This window comes from Dendrobates tinctorius, unplaced genomic scaffold, assembly GCF_039654945.1.
Source record: "Dendrobates tinctorius isolate UK_male_01 unplaced genomic scaffold, ASM3965494v1 ptg000140l, whole genome shotgun sequence".
NCBI lineage: Eukaryota > Metazoa > Chordata > Amphibia > Anura > Dendrobatidae > Dendrobates > Dendrobates tinctorius.
The window spans coordinates 8,662,820-8,683,006 of record NW_027361808.1 but is presented as its reverse complement, the minus strand read 5'-3'; the positions used below and the strand labels follow the sequence as shown (position 1 = coordinate 8,683,006).

General features: G+C 40.1%; 1 protein-coding gene across 4 annotated transcripts in view; it reads right to left on the bottom strand.

The window, feature by feature from the left end:
• Window positions 1-2,536: 2,536 nt before the first annotated feature.
• The window catches only part of SRD5A2 (steroid 5 alpha-reductase 2), a 125,827-nt gene continuing 108,176 nt past the window's right edge, over window positions 2,537-20,187 (bottom strand). For 2 of the 4 annotated variants that reach the window (XM_073545117.1, XM_073545118.1), the window contains 5 exons: window positions 18,776-20,074; window positions 9,294-9,457; window positions 7,855-7,956; window positions 7,037-7,187; window positions 2,537-2,687 (listed from right to left, as the gene is read on the bottom strand). In XM_073545117.1, coding sequence (XP_073401218.1) covers window positions 2,621-2,687; window positions 7,037-7,187; window positions 7,855-7,956; window positions 9,294-9,457; window positions 18,776-18,801 — 510 coding nt within the window. In that variant the 5' untranslated portion in view covers window positions 18,802-20,074 and the 3' untranslated portion in view covers window positions 2,537-2,620. The remainder of the gene's footprint in view (window positions 2,688-7,036; window positions 7,188-7,854; window positions 7,957-9,293; window positions 9,458-18,775; window positions 20,075-20,187) is intronic. The other 2 variants (XM_073545115.1, XM_073545116.1) reach the window with 1 other exon arrangement.

Here is a 20,187-nt window from a genome sequence, read left to right as displayed (position 1 = left end):
GCTATTTTACCACACCAGGGGGGAAACCACCGCAGACTTCTCTTACAAAGAGAAGCCAGATGCATTCTACGTACTAATGCCACGGGACCACTAGGTCTAAATGAAAAGATCGATATGTCTGTTTTCTTGTGATTAGCATAACTTTTTTTTGTAAAAACTACAACGTTATTGATAGTGTTTTGGTGTTTTTTTGTATCCAGCAATTGTATTTTAATTGTTTCACTTGTCTGTTATATTTTTGTTCACTCTATTAAGTGGGAGTGAGTGTCAGCAACTGGGGAGGTGTGTTCACACCTGTGAGTGTATTTAGTTCAACCTCCCTGTTACCTGACTCCAGGACCCATTGAAGCGCAGTTGGCGTGAAACGGCCGTTGTCCACAGTTCAGACATCTCTCCCAAGCCTATGCTTTTTATCCTACAATAAATTCACTACTTCAGAACGGTGAGTGCTATCCCTTTTGTTCTTCTTTATACAACGTGGCTATGCATGTTTCATTTTGGATTGAACACCCGTTCTATAGGTAGTAGGCGTGCAGCCCTGGTGTGTGAAATTGTACCGCACTATAGTGCATATGAAGGTGGCAGCAGCAGTGCCGAATTGTTTTCTTGCTTTTTCGACATTAAAATCATATACACAACATATAAAAAGGCCACATATCTATTGTCTACCTAAACATACCCCAAAAAAGGGAGAAACAAGAGCAGACCAGATATTACAAAGCAATATAAGATCAAATTTAGAAAACCATCACAAATTCCTTATGTTCAAAGCCGATCACGAATGAAACGACATGAAAATATTTATATTTACACTCACAATGAGAAATACCAGTAACCAATTAAATAAGTGCACAGTGCCATCTATTTTGATAATTTCCCAATAGTGATATTCTATCTGTATTAACAAACAGCACAAGCATGACCCGTTAATCCATAAAATGATTTGGGCATCAAAGAAAAATAACCCATTTGTAAGCAGCATCCATAATATGGAACATAGGTAACATTACCACTAAAATTCATGGCATTTCATGCGTGATCGGCTTTAAGCATAAGAAATCTATGATGGTTTTCTAAATTTGATCTTATATTGCTTTGTAATATCTGGTCTGCTATTGTTTCCCCCCCTTTTTTTGGGGTATGTTTAGGTAAACAATGGATATGTGGCCTTTTTATATGTTTTGTATATGATTTTAATTCTTTCCAATAAATATCAATACATTAATGGTTCTCTTCATTATGGTGGTGGTATAATTACTGCCCCTTTGTCCTGCACATTTTTTGGTGCTGCAGTTTAGCTTCCATTCACTTCAATAGGCGCTGAGAAACAGTAACCAAGAAAGACCCCATTGACAATACTTGAGAAGAGGCTATGTATTTCATACTATTGTGTGAGGCTTAACATTTTACTGATAGTAATAGGAGGTGCAAAATATGACAATGAGCATGATATAGGGTTACCCAACTTTTGTGAACTATATTGTATATTGGTTGAATACTGTGACATTGGCCCAGTCCTGTGTGATTTTTGTTTCTAATTTTGGTATTGTTTTTGTCTCAATAATAAAGCAAAATAATCTGTACACTAAAAGAAATAAAAACAATGCAAAAAATGCTCAAACTAATTGCTATGTAACCTAAAGATTCAGTTGTGAAACAAAAAGAAATCATTAGAATAAACTTCTTAATGGTTTCAGTGTGGTAAAAGACATACATGTAAAAAAGAGAACTCGCGCATTACAAAATTAGTAATAAAGAATGTGTCAGGATCACTGGTGGATATAGACAGAAGACGGTACCTGTGCAAGAACTATATATGGGCCCTTTTCAGCCAATAACTCATCACAAAGGACAATTCCTGCTGCTTTATAGGTGGATGTGGCCCCCTTACCTCTTGGGTCTCTGTGCGGTTGCACGAATGATATGTCCGCTGCCGCTGTCTAGGATTGACTTATGAATTTGTGTTGACCTATTGTACTTCGTTAATCCAAGAGCAAAGAGATTTCTACCATACTCATATTGCAGTAATAATTCACAACAGATGATCACATAAATATGTTTGATGGTACTCAGCAGTGCATAGGCAACTTTACAAGTGCTCAGTTGTTGCCTTCACCATGTAGAAAAATAGAATTCTTTTTTTAAATCATATAGACTGGATAGAGAACATGGTCATTTGCAGCTTGTTTGTACACTGAGTGATCTATGTGCATTAAGTAAAGAAGATTTACGGTATATATTCCACAATTGCATTTTCTTAAATGAAGTTATATTAAATTTTGTGTGTTTGCAAATCTTACCAGCATGGTACAATAGATGAATATTAGGTTTATCTTGACATTAAAAAAAAGTTGTTTGATATTCCTCTAACTTCCAGATCTTTGCATTCTCTTTGTTATCTCTTTTTTTGTACAAAAAATTCAAAAGAGAATATTTTGGAACTGTAAGTGCAATACCATAAACTAATTGTTGCAAATCAACATGAAAAAACTAATATGATCATATTAGCTGTAAATTAATCACATACATTTTGGAAGACTTTTTTTTAATTCATTTATTGTATAATTGTAAAACAGTCGGTCCATGGCCTGGCATATAATGGAGTTAAAAAAAATCATGCTTAAAAAATGAAAGGAATCACAGCTTTCCTATTTCTGGGATAGTCTTTAAATTTTTGCAGGTAAAACCTGAAAAACAAATGATAATAATATTAGCAATGTACTACAACTACAACTACTACTACTAATAATAATATCTTGTCCCCTGAGAAAATTTTATTGCATCTTATAGATTTTGATATGCTGAACACAAATATGTGCTCCAAAAGTCTGTATCACGTAAGGTTTTTAAGAAACAACAGATTATAGTCTACATTATGACGTCCGAGACACTACATACTTGTGCATCAATGTCAGTAGCAAAAGCAATTGTTCAAAAGTGTTTTGCAGACGACTTTCGTTTATAATCCGTGTCAGATGCTTCTCGAATAAGATTCCAGCAATAGTCAGCCAGCATTGACGTTCTCCACTTTCCCTGGTACCTTTTCTTCATAAGCGAAATGTCTTGGTGAAATCTTTCACCGTGTTTATCGCTAACGGCACCAAGATTGGCTGGAAAAAAGTCCAAGTGAGAATGTAGAAAATGCATTTTTAGTGATATATTGCATTTCTTCAAATGATATGCTGTGAGCATGTTGTCCACGAGTTGTTCAAAGTTCGGTTCCCTGCTGTTGCCAAAGAAGTTGAAGGTCACATCTTTGAGGCAATTCCATGCCGCAGGAAGTACGCGAGAAATCAGCATTTGTAATTCCCACGTATTTCCCGCGAGAAAATAGCGTTTTGCAAGCATAATTAGCTTGCAGAATACTAGCGTTTTCCAAGCCATCTGTAGCATCGCTTGGAAAACTGATTGACAGGTTGGTCACAGTTGTCAAACATAGTGTTTGACAAGTGTGACCAACTTTTTACTATTGAGGCTGCCTACGCAGCATCAGTAGTAACAAGTTATAAAGTTTAAAATACTAAAAAAATAAAAAATCATGTTATTCTCACCTTCCGGCATCCCACACAGCGTCCCCAGGCCTCAGCGATGCTCCCTGCAAGTCTCGTTCCCAGCGATGCCTTGCGACAATGACCTTTGATAACGTAGCGGTCTCGCGATACCGTAGCAGTCTCATGAGACCGCTACGTCATCAAAGGTTATTGTCGCAAGGCATCGCTGGGAACAGAACTTGCTGGGAGCATTGCTGAGGCCTGGTGACCCTGCGTGGGACGCCGGAAGGTGAGAATAACATGATTTTTTATTTTAATTCTATTTTTTACGGAGGGATTATGGTACCCAGAGCCTGGAGGAGAAACTCCTCTCCTCCAGACCCTGGGTACCATCCGCACATTTTCCGCTTACTTTGCACATGGTGGGCATTGCCACATGTGGAAAGTAAGCGGAGCAATGCATTCCTATGTGTGTGGAATTTCCGCGATTCCGAAAAAAGAATGAGCATGCTGCATATTTTTCCGAGATGCGATTTTGCAGCGGAAAAATATGCAGCATTACCACAGCATGTGCGGAATGCCATTGAATACAATGGGTTGCTTATTTTATGCGTTTTTGCACGTTTTCGTGGCGGAATTCTGGACGTGTGCACATAGCCTAAAGGCTCTCCACGCCACTTGTTCAGCACCTTGCAAAAGACCATCAAAGCTACTGTCATTCATTATATCTCTGATCTGTGGGCCAATAAAAATACCTTCGTTAATCTTTGCATCACTTATCCTTGGAAATTTCTGTCGCAAGTAAGAAAAGGCTTCCAATTGTTTGTTCATTGCTTTGCCAAAATTCTTCATAAGCTCAAGTTTAATATGCAATAGAGGGAGAAATATCTTTGCTGGATCAACGAGAGGATTATGCTTAACATTCTTCTGTCCAGCTGCCAGGATTTCGCAGAGTGGCCAGTCCTTTCTGAAATAGTGCATTTCTCGTACACGACTGTCCCACTCACAAATAAAACAACAATACTTGGTATATCCAAGCTGCAGTCCAAGAAGAAATGTAACAACTTTTAGATCACCACATATATTGCAGCTATAAGTTCTATTAATGTGGGTCAACAGTAACTCCATATTCTCATATGTATCTTTCATGTGTATGGCATGTCCATTAGGTATAGAAGGAAAGATATTTACATTGGGTAGTAAAACAGCCTGCAGACATAAAACTGACGAGTCAATGAACAGTCGCCATTCCTTCTGGTCTTGTTCACATCCAAGAGCACCAAACCACCCCAAGACGTCGTTGCAAAAGGTTAAACTGTCGACATGGTTGAAAAATTGATTAAGGTCTTCTTGACGACTGCGAAAAACAGAAACTCTTGTTCCTGGTAATAAGAGATTCCGTTCTTGTAACCTTGATCACAATAATTCTGCCTTCCTCTTTGACAATTTCAAATCTTTGACCAAGTCACTCAGATCAGCATGACTGAACAGATGTGGATTAGATGCAGAAGGCTCAAAGTCTGGGTCTGCAGCAGTTTCATTTTCCACTGACATTGTTAGTTCATCTTCGTCGCCCTCTATTGTCCATACTTTAGGTGGCTTTGGAACATGAAGAATTTCATTGTGTGGCACTGGTCTTATGGCTGAAGGAAGATTTGGATATTGTATTGATTTCTTGTTCTTTGCTGAATATCCTGTTACATTTGTAAGACAGAAGTAGCAATCTCTAAGCATGTCAGTATTGTCTTTTGATTGCTCCCCTGCCCAGGAGATGTGGTATGCTCCGTACATGGTCAGCTGAATGATTCACTGCGCCTGCGCAGAATTCGCTTAATAAGTGCTTGTATATGTGTAGATCAGCTATTTATGTTATTTCAGTGGAAAATTCAGAATATACTGTTTCAGAAACAGTTCATATGAGTTTTTAGAATTATAACAGAATATTATAATGTTTCATATCATTTCTCAAAAACCTTACGTAAAGTCATTTCTGAAATGAGCATAAAAAAATCTAACAGGAACACTCAAAATTGTCGGAGGGACAAAACCTTAGTGACAGTGTAATCAGTTGAATTAATTTTTCAGGTTATTACAGTAATGTGGAGACCTAACAAGTGTAGAATTTTTTTTGCTGCAGTCAATATGAAAGAAAATATATTTTAAAGAAGTATTTAGTCCAATGAAATGATCCTCTCCACTGGATTGATGATATCTCTTATATCATTTTTGATCTGCTGGAAACACACTGATCACTAGAACTGTTGTGTATCACCCATGGCTCTTTCCTAGGCACAAGACTGCCTCTAGAATAAAATGAACCTAGCATGCAAGTGCCAATTTGCTCAGGCCACAATATCCCCTTTAATAGCATTTTCCATTATTTTATTGCTGGTTGGGGGGGATTTTTATTACATTTTTTCTAACACTAGATACATTTATTTCATTTTTGCTAATGCTTGATGTATATTTGTTACATAATATACATTACATACATCTGGGAGACATAAATTCATAAGAGTCCAAGTTTCAAGGAAAAATAGGCACCAGCGATCATGTAAGACGAAAAGCAAGGAAATCGCTCATTCATCTATTCTCTAAATCGCGTTCGTTTAGTGCTATATAGACTGAAAATAGTTATAAATTGCTTTTATAGAAGGGGGGGCGGAACTGAAGAATTTCATTTGAGATCTCACATGACAGGGGTTGAGCCGGGAACAGAAAGTAGGGAATTGGTGGTAAAGGATTGAATTTCAAATTAAATAGGGAGAGGCTATGGGGAAGATATATCAGGAAAAATGCGTGAAAAAGGCCATTTTAGGAAATCATTATTGAGAAGAGAAGGATTTGGTACACAGCAAAGTTTGTACATCAGTGTATGACAAGGTAAGAAAAAAATGGGACAGATTGATTGAGACCAGCGTTGTACATGTAAGTCTTTTTAAGTTGCATGTTGGAGTAGGATATGCAAAATTTATTAGGATGTGCATGCTACTTAATGAATTTGGCACATACTCTTAGTCAGGGACTTCTGGCATAAGGAGTAACATTTAATGAATTAAGAGGCCAGGAGCCTCCACACCCCATCCCGTCCATGTTCTACCCACTTTGGTGGAGCTGGCCTGAACTAGCATGACAATGGCAAAATTTGTAAAGGTTTTGCTCTACTTTGCGTTGCACAACAATTTTGCAATTTTTAAAAGTGTTTTGCGATACAAATTGGGCCCAAGCAGTCTAATTAATCAGCCCAAAATGTGAACTTTTGGGAAGGTCAGAGTTTTTTGCTCATCCTGTATAAAATCCTAATTACATTAACTTTATTGGTATGTACATAGCAACTAAATAAAAAATGCGGTCAACCAGTTCGTTTTCGGAATTTGGTAAATTGCTATTAATAAAAATAATATTCCTCTTGCTGACTGATGGCACCATGCAACTTCTTAAAAAATAAATGTAGATACAGCTCTGTTAGGAGATCAGTATTTGCTTAATTATTTTCCCCTAAAGTAAAAAAAAAATTCTAACAGTGACAAAAAGTTGTGTCTTACTTGTGATGATGATAAGCCCTTGGCCCAATGCTAACTGTGGTAAACACTGCAAAGGCAAATGCTGGCAAAGACCATGTTGCTATAGCATAACCGTACCACTCCACAATTTCACCAAAGAAATTTGCTCCAGATACAAAGTTAAACATTCCTCCTGTAAAAAAAAAAACAATCATATTAACAAACCTCATCTGAACAGATGTATATCATGCTTGTAAAACACTATGTTAAACCACCAAAAGAGCAGCCAAAATACAAAGACAACATTGATGTTGTGATAGAATTCTCAGGCTACACATTTAAACTCTATTCATATCTAGTGGATATGCTGCATATTTTCCATTCACATTTGTAGTTGAAAACTAAGCCATTTACTATTGTAGACGCAATATGAATTAGATTTTACAGGAAAAAAATCTTAGCAGAATGGGGTAATGCAGAGTTTTGAATGGAGGGAAAGTGTGTGTGCTCGGCCTCCACCCCATTCGCTGTCTGTGGAACTGCCAGAGAAAGCTAAGTAGAGCACCTTGATATTTCCATCAGTCCCATAGGTAATGGATGAAGCAAAGGTCAAGTATAGGGACTTCTGTTACATTCAAGATAGGGCCTTACAAAGCCCTGAAAGTTGCTCAAAGTCCCAGCGGTTGGACCCCCAGTGATTAGCCAGTTATCCCATATCCCATGGATGTTCTCCAATGTCATATGGATAGAGGAAAATGTTTTGTTTTGGGACTAATCTTTCAAAAGGGCAAAATGATTTGTTAATATTATTTGCCTATATGTACAGTACATAGGAGCTAAATAATCTGATCTGACGTTACCTTGTGGAATCTTGTAAGAGACTTCACTTGGTTTTCTTAATTTGCGCAGAATATGGTCACTGTGTATATTAATACCCATTCCAAAAATGAATATGGCAAGCCCTGAAATTGGAATAAAGTTAATATAAGATATGTAATACTGTAGAGTCATGCATTTTGTAGTCATTGTGAACTTTATAACTGCATTTTAACAACATACAATAGGGAGATAACGTAGAATGAATAGAGAGATAGACACATAAATAGATACATACAGGGGAAAATAAGTATTTGATACACTGCTGACTTTGCAAGTTTTCTCATCTCCAAAGAATGAAGAGGTCTGTAACTGTTATCGCAGGTACACTGCAACTGTGAGAGACAGAATCTTTAAAAAAAATTCAGAAAATCGTATTGTATGATTTTTACATAATTAATTTGCATTTTATTGCATGAAATAAGTATTTGATACAATAGAAAAACCAAACTTGATATTTGGTACAGAAACCTTTTCTTTGCAATTACAGAGGTCAGATGTTTCCTGTAGTTCTTGACCAATTTTCCACACACTGTAGTGGGGATTTTGGTTCACTCCTCCATACAGATTTTCTCCAGATTTTTCAGGTTTTGGGGCTGTCTCTGGGCAACATTGAGGTTTCAGCTCCCTCCAAAGATTTTCTATGAGTTCAGGTCTGGAGACTGGTAAGCCACTCTAGGACCTTGAAATGCTTCTTGCAGAGCCACTCCTTAGGTGCTCTGGCTGTGTGTTTCAGGTCAGTATCATGCTGGAAAATCCAGCCACGACCCATCTTCAATACTCTTACTGAGAGAAGGAGTTTGCTGGCCAAATTCTCACAATACATGTCTCCATTCATCCTCCCTTCAATATAGTGCAGTGGTCCTGTCCCCTTTGAAGAAAAGTACCCCCAAAGTATGATGTTTCCCCAACCATGCTTCACGGTTGGGATGGTGTTCTTGGGGTTGTACTCATACTTTTTCTTCCTCCAAATACGGAGAGTAGAGTTGATACCAAAAGTTCTATTTTGGTTTCATCTGACCACATGACCTTCTTCCATGCCTCCTCTAGGTCATCCAGATGGTCGTTGGCAAACTTCAAACAGATCTGGACATGTGCTGGCTTGAGCAGGTGGACCTTGCATGCCATGCAAGATTTTAATCCATGACGGCCTGATGTGGGAGTAATGGTAATGTTTGAGACTGGTCCCAGCTTTTTTCAGGTCAATTAAATGCAATTTAATTATTTAATGACAATACAATGTGATTTTTTTTTATTTTTTAAGATTCTGTCTCTCACAGATGAAGTGTACCTATAATAAAAATTACAGACCTCTCCATTCTTTGTAGGTGGGAAAACTTGCAAGATCGACAGTGTATCAAATACTTATTTTCCCCACTGTAGATAGAAGTAGAGCTATAAAGTATTGAATTTATTCATTTACCTATTTGAAATCGAATATCCATGTACCAGTCATTGGGGTATTCAGCAACATATATCATGCAGTGACTTTGTAAGAAGCCATTGTAAGAACAAAATATAAATGCCAAAACTACTATAAATAACGGTATATGGCGTCCTCTTGTAAGGGCCGAAAAGATAAATGTTCTGCAAAAAAATGAAAGTTACAAAGTAAGGAGCTGACAGAAGAATCAATATTCCATTTCATATTCTATTAAAATGAAATATTTTGAGTAATGGAATGAATCTTTACTGAAAACTTCCAATCACTTAGTAAGAAATATTTGGAGAAGTAGTTTGCCTTGATATCAGTTCCTCTTGAATGTCTGCACCTATATTTTTTAATATCAATGTTGCCCTTTTAGTTGTGTTTTGCTTTATTCAAGTCACTATTTGAACAGAGATTATAGGTGTTGGAATCAGACCCTGCTGATTCATTAAAAGGCGCACCCAAAATCTTACTCCAGTCAAGTACTGGAGTAAGATTTGTGGCTTAAGGTACATCATAGGTCATTATGAAGTAGGTGAGATATGCTGTTACACCCCATTCCGCCCCCCGTCCTGAACCAGCTTTACCCATTTCAGCAGGGTTGGACGAAACAGGCATGAAAGTGTCAAAAGTGGAATAATTTTTGCATACAATTTTGCAAATTATCTAAGTGTTTTACACCAGACATCTGACGAAAACACCGATGAATCAGTCTATCTATTTTGTTTTATTCCCAAGTGTACCAAAAGAGTATTATACTGTATATGTATATGATATTTGTTCATTGTGAAATGAGGAATGTGTGCCATTGTAACAAATAGGGCATATTTCACAGTCGTGTATTAAAAAGAACCCGCCAGGAGCTTGAGAGTTAGCAAACTAACTAGTCAGTCATACGTTCCTGGCCACAAATGCTACAGCTAGAATGAACTAGATCAGGACATATCTAGTGGCATTATCATAGTATGCTTTATCCAGTGACATTTACATTACGCTAAATAATGTCAATGGCCTACACTGTTCGAGATGTGAGTGTGGGGGGAGGGCACAGTCTGTTATGGAGGACCACCGGAGCCCTAATACATGCAAGGCAACAACAAACGTTGAAATGCTGGCTTGAAGCCGTGGTGGCTAGCAAAACCACATTAAACAGTCCATCCATTGTGTGACAGTCTTTACTATCAGCATGTACAGTATTACTGCAAGAGACAGACCCAAAAGAGATAAACTGAACCTAAGAGCAGGTTGCAAACCACAATCAGGGATATTGAAAATGAATGAAGGAATTAGATGTGCTACCACATCACAGAGCAGAATGATATAAAGACATATACCCTGATTCCAGCAATGTGTCATTTACTGGGCTGCTTTTTGCAAATTTAACAAAATCACACTTTTATCTGTTGCAGATCTGAATGCTGAGGTCTGTATAACCCTGTCCACACCACTGATTGACAGCTTTCTGTGTGCACTGATCAAAATTACTGTTATTGTGAACAGGTAAGTAGGTTGAAGATGAAATGATCTGTGGCGCCCCTGAGGGTTCAGTCGCCACAGAGGTACTGCACCTCCTCCTGAGGTGTGGTACCCCACCATCCAGGTAAGGTGGAGACACCTGACCACGCTCCAACACCTGCATCCCACACAACACAGTAGTGTAGCAAAGCACCTTCGGCGACTCCCTGCTTGGAGTGTAGCATAGCACCACTTGGTGGCTCCCTGCTTGGAACACAAAATGTGCTGGGAGGTGGGTGGAGTTTAGTTCGCATAAAAGAGGGAAGAGTTGAGTCAGTCGTTCAGTCTTTCATTCAGTCAGTGAGTGAGGATGTAGAAGGACAGAGTGTGAGACAGAGAAGATCCCCGGGAGTGGGATGGAAGAAGGAAGTGCTGCAGCAGGCCACAGTGATCTTGGTCTGCTGGCACAGGAAAGAGAGAGAAAGGAAGCTTGATTCTCCATTGGGAAGAAGGATTAGCACGGAACGTGAGGAGAACCCTTTTCAAGTTCTAAGCGCAAGGCCGGGGTCCGGTCCCCGAGGTTGTACGGATACTAATGGTCCTGCAGCAGACACCGGAGGAATAGAAGTAGTGACCACTTTATTTCCACTCAAGACTTGGGGGCACAACAGCAACATACACTCCCGAGTACTGCAGGAATTAAGTACAGTCATAGATAGACCATTATTTTTAATCTTTAAAGATTTCATAATAACAGGGTCTGTACCACAGGACTGATATATATAGCAAATGTGTTGCCAATATTCAAAAAAAGGACAAAAACTGAACTTGGAAATTATAGGCCAGTGAGCTTAACCTCTACTGTGGGTAACATCCTGGAGGGTTTTCTAAGAGATGCTATTCTGGAGTATCTGAAGAACAATACCCTTATGACCCAATATCAACATAGGTTTAAAAGGGACCGTTCCTGTTAGACTAATCTGATAAGCTTTTATGAAGAGGTAAGGTCCAAACTGGTCCAAGGAAATGCAGTGGACGTGGTGTACATGGACTTTTCAAAAGCTTTTGATACGGTGCCACACAAAAGGTTGATACATAAAATGAGAATAATGGGGATAGCGGAAAATATGTGTAAGTGGGTTAAGAGCTGGCTCAGGGATAGGAAACAAAGGGTGGTTATTAATGGAGCACACTCGGACTGAGTCACGGTTAGCAGTGGGGTACCACAGGGGTCAGTATTGGGCCTGCTTCTTTTTAGCATATTTATTAATAACCTTGTAGGGGGCATAGAGAGTAGAATTTCAATATTTGCAGATGACACTAAACTCTGCAGGGTAATCAATACAGAGGAGGTCAAATTTATATTACAGGAGGATTTATGTAAATTAGAGCTTGGGCTGATAAATGGCAAATGAGCTTTAATGGGGATAAATGTAAGGTCATGCACTTGGGTAGAACAAACAAAATGTATAATTATGTCCTTAATTGTAAAACACTGGGCAAAACTGTCACTGAAAAAGACCTGGGTGTATGGGTGGACAACAAACACATTTAGTGGCCAGTGTCAGGCAGCTGCTGCAAAGGCAAATAAAATAATGGGATGCATTAAAAGAGGCATTGATGCTCATGAGGAGAACATAATTTTACCTCTATACAAGTCACAAGTGCGACCACACTTAGAATACTGTGTACAGTTCTGGTCTCCGTTGTATAAGAAAGACATAGCTGAACTGGAGCGGGTTCTGAGAAGAGGAACCAAAGTTATTAGAGAACTGGGGGGTCTGCAATACCAAGACAGGTAATTACACTAGAGGTTATTTAGTTTGGAATATCGAAGGCTTAGGGGTGATCTTATTACAATATATAAATATATGAGGGGACAGTACACAGACCTTTCTAATGATCTTTTTACTCTTAAGGGCCTTTCTCACATAGCGAGATCGCTAAAGCGTCATCGATTTTGTGACGCAACAGCGATCTCGCTTTGTGTGACATGTACCTGCAACCGGCCCCCCGCTGGATATCGCTGATCATACTCGAATGGCCTGGGCCATTTTTTCGTCGCTGGCATCCTGCTGGCCGGCATGCATCGCTGTGCTCGGCGCCGACTAGCGACGTCGTTGACGACGCAGAACTCATGGACGCAGCGGAAGTGTGACAGGTAACAGCAACCCTCGACAGATCGCTGTATCGCTGCTGCGTCGCTGGTGAGATCTGCCTGTTTGGCAGCTCACTAGCGACCATTTAGCCATGCACCAGCGATCCTGACCAGGTCGTATCGTTGTCGGGATCGCTGGTGCATCGCTAAATGTAACGGGACCCTTAGACCTGAGACGGGGACAATGGGGCATCCTCTACGTCTGGAGGAAAGAAGGTTTAAGCATAATCACAGATGCAGATTCTTTACTATAAGAGCAGTGAGACTATGGAACTCTCTGCCATATGTTGTTGTAATGAGTGATTCACTACTAAAATTTAAGAAGGGACTGGATGCCTTTCTTGAAAAGTATAATATTACAGGTTATATACAATAGTTTCCTTGATAGGGCGTTGATCCAGGGAGCTAGTCTGATTGCCATATGTGGAATCGGGAAGGAATTTTTTTCCCCAATGTGAAGCTTACTGTTTGCCACATGGGTTTTTTTGCCTTCATCTGGATCAACATGTTAGGGCAGGCTAGGATAGGATATGGGTTGAACCAGATGGACTTAAAGTCTTACTTCAACCTTAATAATTAATTTACTATGTTACTATGTAAATAAGAACCCCAGCTTGACTGCAAAAGACCTTCAGCAAGATTTTGCAGACTCTGGAGTTATGATACATTGTTCTACTGTTCAGAGGCACCTGCACAAATATGGCCTCTATGAAAGGTCCTCAGCAGAAAATTGAGCATTAGAAGTATGCAAAAGAACATCTAAGCTAGCCTGATGCTTTTTGGAAACAATACCTGTGGACCAATGAGGTTAAAATAAAACTCTTTGGCCACAATGACCAAAGGTATGTGTGGAGAAAAAAATACACAGAATTTCAGGAAAAGGACATCTCGCCAACCATTAAAAATGGGAGTGGATCAATCATGCTTTGAAGTTATGTTGTAGCCAATGGCACAGGGAACATTTCACGGGTATAGTGAGAAAAAGATTTAAAATATTTAGATTTGAGAGTCCTCAGTGGTTTATACCTTTTAATGGCTAACTGAAAAGATGGTAACAAATTGCAAGCTTGCGAGACTGAAACCTGAGTAGTCTTGCAATTTGTTACCATCTTTTCAGTTAGCCATTAAAAGGTATAAACCACTGAGGACTCAATTCAAAATATTTTTATACCTACTGGCTAACATGGTACAAAGATATATATAATCTTTCCTGTATCAAAACACGGGCATAGTAAAGAATGGATTCAAGTAAATTTCAACAAATTCTGTAAAAAGCTGAAGTTGAAAAGAGGATGATTTCTAGAAAAGTGTAATGATCATAAACTCGCATCAAAATTCAAAATAGACTACTTCAAAAGGCGCAAGCTGAAGGATTTACAACGGCCCTCACAGTTCCCTGATCTGAACATCATTGCAAATTTGTAGCTAGACCTCAAAATAGCAGTGTATGCAAAATGACCCAGGAATCTCACAGAACTGGAAGCATTTTACAAGGAAAAATCCATGAATCCATGAAAATTCCTCAAACAAGAATTGAATGACTATTGTCTTGCTACAAAAAATGTTTACAAGCTGTCATACTTTCAAAAGGGGGTGCTACTAGGTACTAACCAAACTTTTGCATCGGCATATCTTCGTTTTTGTAATTTTTAAAATGTAAAAGCTGAAAAAAAAAAAAAAAAATATATATATATATATATATATATATATATATATACAGTACAGACCAAAACTATGTGTAAATTCATAGTTTTGATGCCTTCAGAGAGAATCTACAATTTTCATAGTCATGAAAATAAAGAAAACTCTTTGAATGAGAAGGTGTGTCCAAACTTTTGGTCTGTACTGTATATATATATATATATATATATATATATATATATATATATATATATACAGCTGTGAACTGTGAGGAAAAATGACAGTTTAAACGTGAGGACGTGAGGTAAAAGGATCTTTCTGGAAGATCCTGTAAGTTCAAGACAGGCAGCTGATCTGACAAGAAAAGGACATGAGCAGAGATAAGAGGCTCTGGGAAAGCTAAAATACTGCATATAGCAGACCCCTGAGCGAAGCACTAATAAGGAGTAAAGGGACGTCAGAGACCTGGGTGGACAGGAGCTGTATGTCCTGCCACCGAATCTGAAAGTACAGGGGATTGCAAATTCCTGTGCACATTGATCATCTGAGGGCATGTCAGTGGAAGGAGCCCGGGGCTGATGGTGAAAAGGACGGCACCCGTGGAATAGGCTCACGCTGACAGCCGTACAGACTAGTGAAACCATCATGAATAGAGGGTCGCAGCATAGTTATATACAGTGGAGACCCACACACATAGCGCAGAAAGGAAGGTCCTAAATCCCCACCTGACAAGGTGGATCCCCTGAATGCCTCCAGGCGAGCTGGACTCATTCCATCACCTGTATGTGGTACTCCGGACTGCAACCTATTACCAGTAAAAGGTAAAGAAACTGCACCTCTCTGTGTCTTTCTTTCATTTATCTGCACCCCAACGTTTACAGCCATTTTTACTATTTATTTAACATCTTTGCCCTGGGACTACAGCTCTACCTGTGGAGGGCTACAACATCATAGCTGCGCCCAACATCCATCCCAGAGAAGCAACACCGCAGCGCTGGTCACCTCTGACTAGAATACCACAGGTGGCGTCATGTATTTCACCATCTAATAATTTTATTTTCATTTTTTTTACCACATAAATACCACACAACTTTCCCCTAATTTATTTCTGGACGCCTCTGTGCCAAGGTCCGGGTTGCCGCCGCCGTGACACCGTCCCCCATTGAAGTCGACGGGCCCGGTACCGAGTACCCCCAGGCCCCGCCGGGCTCTCCAATAAGTAATTTTTGCCAAGGGTGCTCAAACATTAACATGTTATTGTATAAAAAAAACAAATCAAGCTTTAACCCCTTAGTAACGGAGCCAATTTGTAGCTTAATGACCAGGCCAAGTTTTACAATTCTGACCACTATCACTTTATGAGGTTATAACTCTGTAACGCTTTAACGGATCCTGCTGATTCTGAGATTGTTTTTTCGTGACATATTGTACTTCATGTTAGTGGTAAAATTTCTTCGATTTGACTTGCGTTTATTTATTTAAAAAAATGGAAATATGGCAAAAAAATTAAAAATTTTGAAATTTTCAAAATTTAATTTTTATGCCCTTAAATCAGATAAATATGCCACACAAAATACTTAGTAAATAACATTTCACACATGTCTACTTTACATCAGCACAATTTGGAAACAAAAATATTTTTTGTTCGGAACTTATAAGGCTTAAAATTGACCAGCAATTTTTCATTTTTACGACAAAATTTACAAAACCGTTTTTTAGGGACCACATCACATTTGAAGTCACTTTGAGGGGTCAATATGACAGAAAATACCCAAAAATGACACGATTCTAAAAACTGCACCCCTGAAGGTGCTCAAAATCACATTCAAGAAATTTATTAACCCTTTACGTGCGTCAAAGGAACTGAAGCAATGTGGAAGGAAAAAATTAACATTTAACTATTTTTTACAAACATTTTACTTTAGAACCAATTTTTTTTATTTTCACAAGTGTAAAAAGAGAAAATTAACCACAAAGTAAGTTGTGCAATTTCTCCTGAATATGCCGATACCCCATATGTGGAGGTAAACCACTGTTTTGGTGCACGGCAGGGCTTGGAACGGAAGGAGCGCCATTTGACTTTTTCAATACAGAATTGGCTGGAATTGAGATCGGGTGCCATGTCGCATTTGGAGAGCTCCTGATGTGCCTAAACAGTGGAAACCCCCAACAATTGACACCATTTTGGAAACTAGACTCCTTAAGTAACTTATCTAGATGTGTGGTGAGCATTTTGAACCTCCAAGTGCTTCACAGAAGTTTATAACGTAGAGCCTTGAAAATAAAAAATATTTTTTCCACAAAAATGATCTTTTTGTTCCCAAATTTTTATTTTCACAAGGGTAACAAGAGAAATTAGACCAACAAAGTTGTTGTACAATTTGTACTGAGTACACTGATACCCCATATGTGGGGGGGACCACTGTTTGGGTGCAAGGCTGAGCTCGGAAGGGAAGGAGCGCCGTTTGGAATGCAGACTTTGATGGAATGGTCTGCGGGCATCATGTTGCATTTGCAGAGATCCTGAGGTACCTAAACAGTAGAATCCCCCCACAAATGACCCCATTTTGGAAACTAGACCCCCCATGGAGCTTATCTAGATGTGTGGTGAGCACTTTGAACCCCCAACTGCTTCACAGAAGTTTATAACGCAGAGCCATGAAAATAAAAAATCTTTTCTTTTTCTTCTCAAAAATGTTTTTTTAGCCCGCTATTTTTTATTTTCACAAGGGTATCAGGAGAAATTAGACCACAAAAGTTGTTGTACCATTTGTCCTGAGTATGCTGATAACCCATATGTGGGAAGAAACCACTGTTTGGGTGCATGGCAGAGTTCGGAAGGGAAGGAGCGCCGTTTTTGAATGCAGACTTTGATGGAATGGTCTGTGGGTGTCATGTTATATTTGCAGAGCCCATGATGTGCCTAAACAGTAGAAACCTCCCACAAGTGACCCCATTTTGGAAACTAGACCCCCTAAGGAGCTTATCTAGATGTGTGGTGATACTATTAACCCCTAAGTGCTTCACAGAAGTTTATAACGCAGAGCCGTGAAAATAAAAAATATTTTTTTCCCTCGAAAAAATGATTTATTTAGTCTGCAATTTTTTATTTTCCCAAGGATAACAGGAGAAATTAGACCCCCAAAGTTGGTGTGTAATTTGTCCTGAGTACGCTGATGCCCCATATGTGGGGAAGAACCACTGTTTGGGCACACGTCGGGGCTTAGAAGGGAGGGAGCACCGTTTGACTTTTTGAACGCAAAATTGGCTAGAATCAATTGTGGTGCCATGTCGCGTTTGGAGACCCCATGATGTGCCTAAATAGTGGAAACCCCTTAATTCTAACTCAACCCTAACCCCAACACACCCATGACCCTAAACCCAACCCTAAACGTAACTTTAACCTCAAACCTAACCCCAACACACCCCTAACCCCAATCCCAACCCTAACCACCATCCTAACCCCAACACACCCTTAACCATAATCCCAACCATAACCCTAACCACAACCCTAACCCTAATCCCAACCCTAAGCATAACCCTAATCACAATCCTAACCCCAACACTTCGCTTTCCCTAATTCCAACCTTCACCCTAATTCCAAACCTCACTCTAATTCCAACCCTAACCCTAATTCCAACCCTAACCCTAACCCTAATTCCAACCCTAACCCTAATGGAAAAATGAAAATAAATATATTTTCTTTATTTCCTTATTTTTCACTAACTAAGGGGGTGATAACGGGGGGGGGGGTATTTACTATTTTTTTATTTTGATCACTGTGATAGGGTTTATCACAGTGATCAAAATATCCTATAAATGAAATCTTGCCAGGTGCCAGCCGACAGATCTCGGCAGGCGCATTGCGCATGTGCCTGCCATCTTCTTCCCAGAAGAAGATGGTGGTGCCTATGGAGGGGACGCATGCAGGTCGAGGACCACCGGGGGTGATCGGGGACCCTATTTCTCACATCAGAGGAGAGAGAAATTAAATGGCACATTGGACTTTTTTTTTGCGGTCACCATTATACGGTTAATAACGGCGATCGCAAAAGCGGGGTTGGTAAAACCCGACCCGAATCATGTTCTCTGGGGTCTCAGCTACCCCCAGAAGCCGAGACCCCAGAGAAAATCGGTGCCCTGCTTCTGAAATCCTGTGTTGTCAGTGTGTGGGGGCGGGCAGGGGTTTAGGGGCTTCAGCAGCTGCTGGGCGGCACTGTACCTTTCAGTGTCACTGCCTGGCTGCATCACAGGTGCTTATATGCAGGCTGTGGGTGGCCACCTCCTGTCACAGAGCGGCTGGCTGAAGAGGATTTCCGGCTGTCTGTGTTTCATGAATCCAGGCCCTCTGCAGAGCAGAACTGCTGGCTCCACTTCCCTCTCCTGTGCTGTTTCAGGGCTTCACTCCTGCTGCACAAGGAGATACTGGACAGAAGATTAATGGTAAAATGGATGTGTAGTATCAGGTAGTGACAGGGGTCAGGGTATATACTGTGCACTGTGGTGGGCTGGATAGAGGGTTAAAATTATGAGGGTCTGCAGAAATGTATATTATTATGGGGGCTGCAGCTATAAATTTTATGGGGGGGGGCCTGTAGCAATGTATCTCATGACGGGCTGGGGAGGTCTGCAGCAATGTGTATTATTAGGGTTGCTGGGGGTTTGTTGCTATGTATATTATCAGAGTCTGGGGGTCTGCTGCAATGTATATTATGTGAGACTGGTGGACTGCTACCATACCAATTATGAGTTATGGAGTTATGCTACGCTTTAAACTCTGTGTGTGTATGAGGGGTGCTGCACTGTTTACTGTTAGAATTTGGAGACATATTACCCTGTATACTGCGTGTGGCACTGAATACTTCTGTGTTGGTGGATGTTATACAGTGAGGGGCATGGAGATCTATTCAATTCATCGCTATATACTCTGTGCTGTCATGAACTTTGATGGACTGAGGGTGTCACAGTGCATGCTGTGTGTGGCGTGCAGTAGTGTAGCTACCAAGGGGGCAGAAGGGGAAGTTGCCTCGGGCCTCACTCACAGCTACACTACCCTTAGGCTAGTGTCACACTAGCATATGGCATCTGATGCAAAAGCATCGGATGCGATATGCTAATGACTCTCAGCTCCTGCTTGTCACGGGGCAGTAGGGGGAAAACAGGAGACGTGGAACCAGGGCCCCTGAACTGCCCCTCCGGCTAAGGGGGTGCCCTGACTTTTCTTAACTTGGGGGGACACTTAATGGCAGTGAGGCCCAAGTCCCCGACCTGTCCCTATCTCCTGTTTAGGTCTGAGCTAAACCCCAACTCCTCCCCAGGAGGTGAGACAGGGAATAAAGTAAACTGCACCAAACCCAAGGAAAAGGCAATACAGACTCCTTGGGGTTAAATAAAGTAAAAGACTAGACTTAGCTTGCTCAGCTGCAATGCTCCAGGACAGCAGAGTTAGCCACTTGAAAACAGGATACAACTGTAGCACCACAAAACTCTGTCAGCTCCTGAACGCCAGCTTGGTTGGTTTCTAAAAAGGAACAATATCACCAACAGTTAGTTGGTGCACCTGGTGAGCTTATGTAGGAAGGTGGAAGTGGTTTCACCTGCATAGATAATTAATCACAATGCAGTAACACCAAC